At 42.6% G+C, this 12,258-nt stretch overlaps 1 protein-coding gene across 1 annotated transcript in view; it reads right to left on the reverse strand.

Moving 5' to 3' along the window:
• The window catches only part of MDN1 (midasin AAA ATPase 1), a 253,888-nt gene that overhangs the window by 13,450 nt on the left and 228,180 nt on the right, over window positions 1-12,258 (reverse strand). Inside the window, exons 81-89 of the mRNA XM_073675707.1 lie at window positions 6,579-6,725; window positions 6,294-6,466; window positions 5,731-5,892; window positions 4,647-4,784; window positions 4,411-4,552; window positions 3,508-3,683; window positions 2,275-2,415; window positions 1,740-1,890; window positions 414-712 (exon numbers count right to left, since the gene is read on the reverse strand). Coding sequence (XP_073531808.1) covers window positions 414-712; window positions 1,740-1,890; window positions 2,275-2,415; window positions 3,508-3,683; window positions 4,411-4,552; window positions 4,647-4,784; window positions 5,731-5,892; window positions 6,294-6,466; window positions 6,579-6,725 — 1,529 coding nt within the window. The remainder of the gene's footprint in view (window positions 1-413; window positions 713-1,739; window positions 1,891-2,274; window positions 2,416-3,507; window positions 3,684-4,410; window positions 4,553-4,646; window positions 4,785-5,730; window positions 5,893-6,293; window positions 6,467-6,578; window positions 6,726-12,258) is intronic.

Here is a 12,258-nt window from a genome sequence, read left to right on the forward strand (position 1 = left end):
CACTTCCTCTTCATGTTCAAAATGTACAAAGGCGGGGACAGTGACGCCAGCGCTGATCGGGCACCGGGCACCACATGTCATTCCACGGCACCAGAGCCCCGGGATTGCGAGTGCTGACACCACTGGAACGGCAACGGCACGCGAGGTGAGTATAGGTTTTTTTATTTTATCGGGGCCAAACATTTAGTTCAAAAAAGGGTTGTCCTAATAGTGGACAACCCCTTTAATCATTACCTTACCAGGATGAAAGCAACCTACGAAATCTATACATTTTTATTCAGGAGACAATGCTGTCTTACAGAAGATTGTGCCCATCCACAGAACAAACATCAGCAGAAAAATTAGGCTGTTTACCTTTAGGCATTTTACATATGAAGCTACAAATGGTTCTTCAAAATGATGTGAAGTTTTACCTGAGGCAGGAGTCCACTATCTGTTGGCAGTCCATTTTCATTCTCTTTTTCTGGTTCCTGCTTTTCCTCCTCCTCTGCTAGGTTTGCAGCATTCTCCCCAGTCTCATTGTTTGTAGACTCTTCCTCTGCTTCTTGTGGGCCTGGTTCTTCCTTCTGCTCATCCTTGTCCAGGTTCTCCTGGTCTCCTACATTAATTTCCTGAGCCTCTCCATCAGTTTTTTCCTCATCATTCTCTTCTTGGCCTTTACCTTCTTCTTTTATATCCATTGGTTTCTCTTCAATTTCAAAAGGATTCTCTTCTGCAATAAATTAACAAAGTGGTCTGTAAAATGGATCTGCATACTGATACTTGTAAGGCGTGAGCTGTATTAACAATGAGTCCTGGCAAAAGAGGCCATTCGATATGGGACTCCAAGTAAACAAAAATCATTACATCCAGTGCCTTGTAGTATCTACTTTCTTGTATATTATGGCAGAAGGAACCCAAGCATTAGCTCTCCAATCAGCCTTGTAAGTGCTTAGCATGCAAGAAAGTCTTAAAGTGGTTGTCCACTATTTCATTGATGACCTATCCAAAGGATAGGTCATCAATGTCTGATTGGCAGGGGTGCCTGGTGTCAGACACCAACCAATCAGCTGTTCTGTGTTGGCCAGACTGCTCAATTGCAGAGCTGACTTGTCTTCTGATGCTATCGATTTGAATAGGAGGCGGATTTGTAGTACCCTGCCACGGCCACTATCAGAAGACAGAGCAGCTCCGTAATCGAGTAGTCCGGCCGGCGGCCAAAGACACCGAGAATAGCTGATCGGCAGGAGTGCCAGGTGTCAGACCCTAACCGATCAGACATTGATGACCTATCCTAAAGATAAAGTCCAGGGAAGAGGCCAGCACTCGCTTCATCCATAAAAAAAAAGTTTTTTATTCCAATAAAGATAAAATCAGTAACAGTTCAAACAGGAATACTCCATAAGGCATAGAGGGAAACCATAAAAAGATAAGGCAATGCGCCGGTCAGAAACACAAATACAGGTAAAAATACAAATTAGGCTGTTGTAAGCAACTAATGAAAAAAAAAATGAGAAAGAGGGCCATGCCAGCAACCCTCAAGAAGAGGGCCCCACTAGTTTTGCCAATGTGACTATTGCAGCTCCTGTAGATGGCAGGTGCAGTGTCACAATTATCGAATGGGCATAGGAACCATTGATCACCACTAATATGGAAGGTATGTACATGACTATGGTACCCAGGACATGATATGGCATAAACAGCCTCAAACAACAGTCTATAAGCTTGTGAAAGACTGATATCCATATATTAATTATTACCTTCACCATTTTCTTTATCTTTTTCATCTCCACTGGCTTTACCCTCATCAGTTTCTAGGTTCAGGTCATCGGGTAGATCAAGAGCCTCTGGCTCTTGATCAGTGTCTTGCTTGCCATGGTAAGGGTCAGTCTCATTCTCATCATATTCACGCTGAAATATGAACAAAGAAAGTCGATAATTTAAGTTTTATTAGGAAGAATATCTAAATGAGAAAAATATAAATATTAAATTGAACTGAATCAATCATAATTTAACTTGCCGTTCAAGTGAGGCTTCATGCAATTTGATTACACATCTATTACAGTTCAGAGAAGTATTTGCAGTTCCAGGAACAAAAGCGACTAGATTCTGGACAACATAGCCCAGCACTATATGGCCCATTCAATATAAAGGAGGCAAATGGCAAACAACAAATGTGAATTAACCACTGAGGTAGTGCTTATAGGGTATATATGGTGGCATTACCAAATGAAAAGGTATCTAAATACGTCTGGTGGCAGGTTTGAATTTCGGGTTACAATAATTTTGACTTACCTCATCAATTTGCTCATGAACTTTGTCTTTGCGATTTTCCTCTCCTTTTTCCTCTTTAGTCTCCTCTTTTTGGTTCTGCTTCTTATCTTTTCCCTGATCACCATTCGGGTTGTCATCTTTAGCAACCAGCTCAGATTCACCCTTCAAATATTATATAATAGTATAAAACATCAGTGGAAAGTGCCTAATACAATCTTCATGGTAGTCAGTAATGGCTATACTGCCAGGGAACCAAACAAATATGGTGAAATATGGGGAAGCTGTTGGTAGTGTAGTTACATCAAAAAACTGCTTGATCTGTCCTTGCGCACCCAACATATGCAGCAACACAAAAGTAAACTGCGACAAATACCAAAATAACAGTTCTTCGGATCACAGAGTAGAAAATCTGCTTATCATTGTAAATCAGGCATTTTAGCAGTCAAGAGAAAAAAAAATAACTTCAGAAGTAACTTTGAGGATACTTTTTTTACGCAGGTCTATAGCATGCACAACCCTCAGAAGTGCACCAAGATCTCGGCCTCCAGAAACCCGGCGTAGCAAGTTATTGGTATTGGGTCTTAAAATGTAATTATCATTTCACACAGTCCATATTCTATAAGTTATCTGTGCTACTAGGAAGGGGAGAGAACCCTCCCCGGAATAAGAACATTTTCCTTTTCTTAAGTAGAAGGACGCAGGCTATATTCCAAACTCACGTCCAAATACAAGAGAGTCGGAAAGAACGTGTGCCGTCTCTCCAAAAACTACAGCTACATAGGTCATCCATGTATTTAGAAACTCTTTGTTTGCTGGACTTTACAGATATGCATAAAATATATTGGCTATGTAAACCAAATAAGTGAAAAGTACAACTGATCTAATAATCAAATATGATTTGTGTTTCCAATCCCGGCCAATTGTCAATGATCTCTCTATAGGCAATGCTCTCTGAGCTAAACAGCTTGGGCTTCAGACGAATACATTGTATCTTACTAAATTGTCTCACAGAAAATTATTAGACTGGATTCAATTGTATCCACTTGCCAAATGCCAGCAGAACTAGGCATATACAAGTTTGAAAGTGTATTCTCATTCACAGACCACAAACTAACATCCTGAATATAGTGAAGAATAAAACTACAATTTGCAGAACTCTTCATTTACACAGCAATTAGGATTTTTTTTACATTTAGCATTTGTACTTTATACCCATAGAATAACGAGGTATAGAATAACAAGTTAAGCGCTCACCATATCCATTCCTGGTCCAGTCTCTTCTGCTTTATCGCTGTCACCATCACTGTCATCATCATCATCTTCATCTCCCCAAAGACGTTCATCAAGTTTGTCTGCATCAGCATCACCAAGATCTCCCATTTGTTTATCAAGGTCATCTTGCTCGCTGCTGGATTTATCATCATCATCTTCTGTAGAAGGAATTTAAAAAAATATCAGATAAGACAAATAAATACATTAATATTGAAGTGTGCCCTGGCTATCAATGTGATTTCATGGGATTGATATAAACAGGGAAAATTGAAGTATAATTACTGCAATTGCATTTTTTCATAGCAGCAGTTCCAGCAATATTTTATTATTCTGTTATCCATTCTGATTTGTCAAAATGGGGTGGATTGAACACTTAAAAACAGAACTTTTGGAAATCTTGCAACAGTAACTTTATAGATCACAGTAGTCCTAAGATACAGATGTGACGACTCTTATCTTTTCTCTCGGCTCAGCATTTCCTGAAACATGCAATGCAGGATAGACAACTTTACAAAACACAGTCCTGTGATATGATGTCACACTAGGTTTATGCCATGTGCTGCTGTGTGTGGCCGCCCAGTGGTTGTGATGTGAATTGCAGTCAGTCAAGAGTTCTGCTTGCATGTTGTGATGTTGTATTGAGTTTCCGTCAAGAGAAACTGGGATCCTTAAGTTCCAGAAAAGGTAAGAATGGACATATCTGTTAGTATACTACAATCGACGGTGATAGGCAACAGCACCAAGTAAATGCTACACTGGGGGTCCAAGCACACCCCAAGTATACATACGACATGAAGCCTGTTTACAGTGATTTCTTCTTAGACCGCATTTACTTAAGAAATTTCCTTCTTAATTAAGTTTAATAACTAAACAAGATGTATGTACCTTGATTTTCTTGATCTCCATCATGCATTTTCCCATCAAAATCGTCAGACATCTCAATAGCATTATCTTCTTCTTTCACGTCAGGCTTATCGTCAGGATTATCCTTGTCTTTTTCTTGACCCTTTTTCAAGGTATCTTCAACCTTTCAATGTACCACAATAAAGTCAACCACACTCTCAACAAATACCAGGTAAAACCTTGTATGCGACGAGTATATAAAAAGGAATGAGCCGTACCTGGTCTTCATTTTCAATTTTATCACTCACATCCTTCATGCCTTCTCCTTCCCCTATGCCTCCTCCCTCATAATCATGGAATTCTGTAGCTCCCTCACCGGCAGAATCCTCAATCAGTTCTTTAGGAACACAGAATCCCTGTAAGATTATAATTTAGCTTTTACAATGGCTGGTCTAAAAGTTTGGACACTTTATCAAATAAATCAAGATTAAAATAAGACACAAGAAGGGGAAACAATGTTGAATTGCAAGATAATTGACACAAGCAATATTGGCTTCCCAAAGTGCTTCTTCTAAAGAAAGACGTTTTCTAAAGAATCTTAAGTAGCACACAATTCCACACAATATTCCAAAGCCAAGGATACTACTGATCATGGACTACAAAAGCCCCTCACTCCCTTGAAATTGACAACAATTAACAAACATGAATTATTTTATTTCTTCCCATCCCTGTAAATGCATTCAGGGAAAATATAAAACAAAATAATAGAGAAATATCCTGAAAAAGCCAAGGCTGCTCATGGCAATCCTAAAAAAAGAGGTCGCCTAGGAATGTATTTTGACTATTTCTAGTAGTTTCAGGGTATGTTCACATGTGGCTTTATTGTTGTGTTGTTAGGGGAAAAGAAACTGCATTTTACAGTACCAGCAAATGCAATGAGATTTCTGAAGTCTCATGCACACAAAGCCTTTTTTTTTAACCAGCGTTTTTGAAAATTCTTTCAGCGTTTTTGCAGTTTTTTTTATTCATTGAAAGTAGTGAGAAACTGAATAATCAGTGAAAAAATGCAGCATTTGTGCTGCGTTTTGGCAGCATTTTTGGTTAATAAAACTAACGTTATTAACATGTACTGGAGAGAAATCACACGTCATCCACGTGAAAAACGTAGCTGTTTGCTGTCTTTTTATTGCCAAGAGTGAAGGTTTTGGCTGTTTAAAAAAACACAGCAAAAACACTTAAAAATACTGCTACCACTATTTATTTTTTAACTGCAGCTGGATGTAGAACTTTAAGATACAATCAAAGTATTCATTAATTAGGAACAAATCTAACTTATCTGACGAGGCAGACACTAATACTGACCTTCTGAGCAAGTTCTGTAAATATATAGGTCAAGACTGAGAGTAGTTTGCCTGTAGCCCTGTGTGTGGTCAATGACACAGTGAGGTAAAACAAGAGGAGGTCCGAGTAGGAAGACAGCATGGGTAGGAGCCGGACAAGCAAGCCACAACACTGGTTGAAAAACTGAAAAGCAAAGAAAATTTGTTACAAAATGTGAGCAAGAAACAACCACTTACAAGATTCTTCCCATTATTAATAGCACGACCTATTGAAATTCTAAGAGATAACTTGCAGAATGGTGTAAGTTGTACTGCTGCGACCCCCACCGATCCGGAGAATGGAACTCTGATAAGCCCCATTGGGATGAATTGGTGGCTGCATGTACTCAGTACAGTGCTCGGCTTCTTCTGGCAGTCCCATAAAAAAAATGGAGTGGTGGCGCGCATTCTGATGGACTTTTCAGAGCCCTATTTCAGAATTTGTGCCGGTGCCAGATGATGGATAGATGATAACTATGGAATAACCATTCAAGAGATTACCCTTTAACATGTATTTGCATATAAATAGTACAGAAATAAGTCTACCGTGTGTTTATCCTTTATGCAGTCAGCGACGTAGCTTTTAAGGCGCTCAAGCAGACCGGAGACAGAAGATATTATAGTCGGTACATCCAAAGTCTTTAAATTCTGGCAAAGGTCTTCAGTCAGTAATTTTGTAATGAGGCCTTCCTGAAGACTGTCTTCTTTCTGGTCTTCAACTTAAAGAAAAAAAAACAGAATATAAAACAGTTACACAAAGTAAAACAGATAATCCCAAGTAGCTGAATTTATTAGACAGATGAAGTCAGACGTTCTAACTGCAGCTTTTACCTCCTTCCTCGGTTTTCACGGGTTTAGGCATTTCCTTTTGCTCATTTTTTTCTACAAGTTTCTGAACGCCACATAAAATGCTCTTAATGGCAGCTTCCACCTGATGTGAGAAATCTTTAACATATTTTTCATCAGACTCTTGGTTCCCTTTTAATAAAAACAAAAGTGTCGATTACAAGTAAAATACAAGAAATGACACCACTTGAGCAATGATAATGAAAGCATTACCAATCCCTTATACGACTGAGGGCTCATACTACTTGTGTGAACAGTAGGAAAAGAAGAAGGAGCCTGCAGCTAAACCCTTAAAGTGTAACGTAAGATGTAATGACCTTAGATAAAGTTTAATCCCACGTGAGGACATGGAAAGCAATAACTCAACTGGGAAACCAGGGTAGGCTAGAGTCATTATTACACTAGGGACAGGGGCAGCCTAGAAGTATATGGGCTACAATGGACCAATGAATATATATGTGTTAAATGTAACAAGACAAAGGGCTACAAACCTATAGTCATAGGCGATGAATATACAAGTCAACCAGAGGTACAGGTGAAGGTTTTTCACTAGCTCTCTAATGCATGCACCATTTATTATATAATTTTAAAGGTGGTCACACTTGGTGTTGCAAAAAGTTACAGGTTACATAGTAAAGGAAAATCTGTCAGCAGGTTTTTCCTCTGTAATATGACAGCAGCAAGATGTAGGGACAGAAACTCAGATTCCAGCGATATATCACTTAGTTTATTGGGTGCAGCAGTTGTGATAGAATCACAGTTTTCGCTGCTGCTGATGTAGTAGAGCTCAGAATGTTGAGCCTTGGTAACCCCACCCACTCAACTGATTAGCAGCTTTTGTGTACTTGACAGAAAGCTGATAATCAGTGGTTTGAGTGGGGTTGGACCAGGCGAAACACAACACCTAGTCCAGTACTGATAGTCTCCTGCTCGTTTAACACTGATTTTACTGAAACAGCAGAAAACAGCCCAAAGTAAGTGACGTCTCTGGAATCAGGGTCTCAGCCCCTACACCATGCTGCTCTCAGATTACATAGCAAAAACCTGCTGACAGATTCCGTGTAACAATTTATAAAGGGGTGAATTGTATCTAGGTCAATAACTATAGTTTAGCATAAACTGTGTTATGAAATGGTACTGGTAAAATAATAGGTTTATATAATAAAAAAAACAAAAACATTTTCAATATGCTTTATGTGTGGGAAAGAAGTAGTTACTTACCGGTAACAGGATTTCTCAGAGCCCATGACGGCACCACGGAGAGAGGGGATAAGCAATTCAAGGACAGGAAACCTACAGATAAAAGGGCGGTGCCTCTCTCCCGCATCATTTGCTTACAGAGCATGGGAGGACCACCAGGTTAGTAACACAAAATTTTACAATTTAAGAACTCGTCAGAAACACCACGTGGCTACAACAGGTAACTAATAAGTGTGCACACCCACACGTGAAGGGAAGGAATGTACGGGTGCTGTCATGGGCTCTGAGAAATCCCGTTACCGGTAAGTAACTATGTCTTTCTCCTTCCCCCATGACGGCACCATGGAGAGAATTACAGAGAAGTGACTCATTGGTGGGGTGGGGGGGGGGGCGACCACAGCTTCCAGAACCCTTCTCCCGAAAGTAAGGTCTGAAGAAGAGGTTAAGTCTAGCCGGTAGTGATTGAAGAAGGTAGAGGGGAAGACCAGGTTGCCGTTCTACATATCTGCTCTATCGTAGTAACGGTCTTCTCCGTCCAGGAGGCTGCCACCGCTCTTGTTGACTGGGCCTTCAGTTTCTACGGGGCAGCTTCCCCAGGTGAGGAGTAAGATAGTATGATGGCCTCCCTTATCCATCTGGCCAGCGTGCCCTTAGAAGCTTTCTTCTCCTTACGAAGGCCCTGAAAGCAAACAAAGAAGTATCCTCCCTACACTTGTGTTGCCTCTAGGTATCGGATTAGGCACCTTCTGACGTCTAGTGTATGCAAGACCTTCTCTTTCGTGTTCCTAGGGTTTTGGCAGAAAGAAGGGAGGGTGATTTCCTGGGACCTGTGAAATCTTGACACCACTTTTGGCAGATAGGCAGGGTCAGTTTTCAGAGTAACCCTCCAAGATTTGTGTGAAGGGGGGGCCTGCCGATAGGGCCTGAATATCACTAACCCTACGTGCGGATGTGAGAGCTACTAAGAATGCTGTTTTGAGGGACAGAATTTTTAGGGATGCTTCCGACAGAGGTTCAAAAGAAGCCTCCGTTAAAGCTGAAAGGACCAAGTTTAAATCCCAGGGTGTAGTATTTCGGAATGGGATGGGTCGGGATCTAGATGATGCTTTAATGAACCTAGACACCCGTCTATCCCTATATCCCTAGCCAGATCAAAATTGTAGAGCGCTCCCAGAGCCGCAACTTGAACTTTTAAGGTACTTGTGGCCAGACCCTGCTCCAAACCCCTCTGTAAAAATTCCAGGATAGCTGTCAATGGAACCTTCCCTCCCAGCCAGGAACCTGAGACTGAAAGGAATTTCTTCCAGGTTTTCCCGTACAGTTTGGTGGTCACAGGTTTCCTACTTTGAAGTAGCGTGGTGATAAGATTTGGGAAGAAACCTTTGTCCTTCAGAAGAGCACTCTCAAATTCCAGGCTGTCAAGTGTAAGTTTGAAGCCCGAGGATGGAGAACCAGACCCTGAGAAAGAAGGTCCGGAAGAACTCATGGGTTGGAGATTGATAACATCCTCAGCCACGAAAACCACGCCCTCTTTGGCCAAAAGGGGGCTATCAAGATTACCCTCGCTTTCTCTTCCTTGATTTTCCTCAGAACAGCTGGAATCAGAGCAGTCAGAGGAAAAGCGTAAGCTAGAGGGTAACTCCATGGGATAATGAAGGCATTCACAGCTACGGGGCTCCCTTTGGGGTCTAGGGAGCAGAAAGTGTGTTTTCTTGTTCCGATTGTTGCCGAACAGATCTATGGAGGGACGTCCCCACATTTGTACAATCTGCCGAAAAACTGACTGATTTAACTCCCATTCGCCCTGCTTTAGCTGTGTCCGACTCAGGAAGTCTGCGGTGTGATTTTCTATCCCCTTTATGTGTAGGGCTGATAGAGATTGTAAGTTTTCCTCGGCTAAGCGAAAGATGACCTCTGTCGCCTGCATTAGGGAATGGGACCGTGTACCCCCCTGGTGGTTCAGGTACGCCACTACTACTCGGTTGTCTGAAAAGACCCTCACGTGGTGGCCTTGTAGTGTGTGCATGAATTACCGAAGTGCCCACTCTACTGCTAGGAGCTCCTTCATGTTTGAGGAAACTAGCTTTAGGAGTTCTGTCCAGCTACAAGGTTGTTGAGGTGAGTCCCCCAGCCCCCTGGACTTGCATTTGTTGTCAGGATTTGAGGTGTAGGGATTGTGCAAGGAATTCCCCGGGCTAGATTGTCTATGTTCCCCCACCACTGTAGGGAAAGTGTGGTTTCTGCAGATAGCGTTAGCTGCCCTTCTAAATGCCCTTTTAGGGATTTTTCTGCCTCTTGGATTTCCCACTGTAGGGTCCTGGTATGTATTTGAGCCCATTGGACGGCCGGGAAACATGCTGTCAGGGAGCCCAGAAGGGACATGGCTTTCCGTAGGGACATAGACGGGTGGGACTTTGCCCATGATATCTGGCCTATGATTTTGTGAATTTTCCCTGTGGGGAGGCGACACTCCTGTCTTTTTGAATCCAGCACGATGCCTAGGTATTCCTGTATCTGGCATGGTTCTGTTTTGGATTTTTCCAGATTCAAAAGCCATCCTAAGCGAGTCAAAGAATCCATGACTTTTCCCAGATGGGATTTGCAGTTTAGGAAGGAGCTGCCTATTACCAGGAAGTCATCTAGGTATGGGACGACCAGGGTGTTCTGTTCCCTTAGATGAGCCATTACCTCTGCAACAACTTTGGTGAAAACCCTTGGGGCTATGGCGATGCCGAACGGGAGGGCCGTATATTGATAGTGTTTGACCACTCCACCCATAGGAACTGCTACTCTGAGGAACTTCCGGTAGTCTTTGTGTATCAGGACGTGATAATAAGAGTCTTTTAAATCCAGGACGGCCATGAAAGAATCGGGAAACAGCATTTTTACTGATGATTTTATGGTTTCCATTTTGAAGGCTTCCACCTTTAAAAGTTTGTTCAGCTTTTTTAGATTTACAGTCGTCCTGTACGTCCCATCTGTTTTTTTCCTTAGGAATAACGGAGAATAGAAGACATTGCCTCCCCCCCCCAGGACCTCCTGAAGGACTGCCTTCCCTACCAGTCCTCGGATTTCCAGCTCCAAGGCCAGCTGCTCCTCGTTTGAGGACCTTTCAGGGGTCACGACAAAGTTTGGCTGAGGGAATGTGAGAAACTGGAGTTTCAGGCCCGATTGTATTAGGCTCAGAATCCATGAGCTGTCGGATATTAACTCCCAGGCCGGGAGAAAGCCTGATAGCAGAAAGCCCTCCCAATGAGGATTTGCCCCGGGTGGGGGGAAGGCTATCGTTGGGGGGGGTTTGTTAAATAGGAACCCTTTGGTCTTCCTTCTCCTGTCTTCCCACCTATCCTGCTCTTTAGGGGGTTTTCTACGGATAAACCTTTTGCTCCGAAAAGGTTTTCTGTAAGCAGTGTTAGACAGGATAGGGAACCGCTTCTTATTGTCCCCTGCTTTTTCCAAGATGTCATCAAGGGCGGGCCCGAATAGAAACTCGCCCTCCCAGGGGATGGAGCACAATCTTGAGTTAGTCTGTAGATCCCTGGGCCAACATTTGAGCCAGAGGGCTCGTCTGGCCGCGTTAGCGAGCCCTGTCGCCCTAGCACCTAATCTGACGGAGTCCGCCGAGGCGTCAGCTAGGAAGGCCGCTGCCCCTTTCATTACTGGGATAGTTTCAAGAATTGGGTCTCTAGATGTTTTCTGCCTCAGTTGTGTTTCAAGCTGGTCCAGCCAGACCATTAATGACCTGGCCGTACATGTGGCAGCTACCGCAGGTTTTATCCCCCCCAGCGGCTTCCCAGGAACCCTTTAGGAAAGTGTCTGCTTTTTTATCCATGGGGTCTTTTAAGATGCCCATGTTCTCAAATGGAAGGGAGTATTTCTTTGAGGCTTTGGCTATGGCGACGTCCAGTTTTGGTGCTTTCTCCCAAAAGGAACATGCAGGGTCATCGAACGGGTACTTTCGTTTCGGGGAAAGGAAGTCCTTCCTCTCCGGTCTTTTCCATGCTTTCTTAATTAAAGAGTGAACACGCTCATTTAGTGGAAAAGATCTTTTTTTTTGCTCTAGACCGCTGAACATTACGTCCTGGATAGATTTCTTGGGCCGGGGATCTGCTAACCTCATGGTAGACCTGACTGCCTTAATGAGGCCATCTGTTTCCTCGATAGGGAAACAGCTCCGTCCTCCTCTATCTGTAGACGAGGAAGAGGAAGAGATGGATGTGTCCGAATCTCCGCCATTCTCAGAACTGCTAGACCCGGACTCGGGGGATATGTTTTTAGTTTTTTTTAACCTTTTACCCCCCCCCCCCCCCACCTCTCTGTGGTGCAGTCATGGGGGAAGGAGAAAAGAAAGCTTTTATGGTTTACGTGTCCATTTTTGAAAATATATAATGAACGTAAAAAAGCAGGTTTGACAATGCAGTACTAGAACTACAAAAGCTTCATGCCATGTTATTTGTGCAGATCA

Source organism: Phyllobates terribilis, unplaced genomic scaffold (assembly GCF_046119375.1).
Source record: "Phyllobates terribilis strain yellow unplaced genomic scaffold, ASM4611937v1 Scaffold_3__8_contigs__length_932513732, whole genome shotgun sequence".
Lineage (NCBI taxonomy): Eukaryota > Metazoa > Chordata > Amphibia > Anura > Dendrobatidae > Phyllobates > Phyllobates terribilis.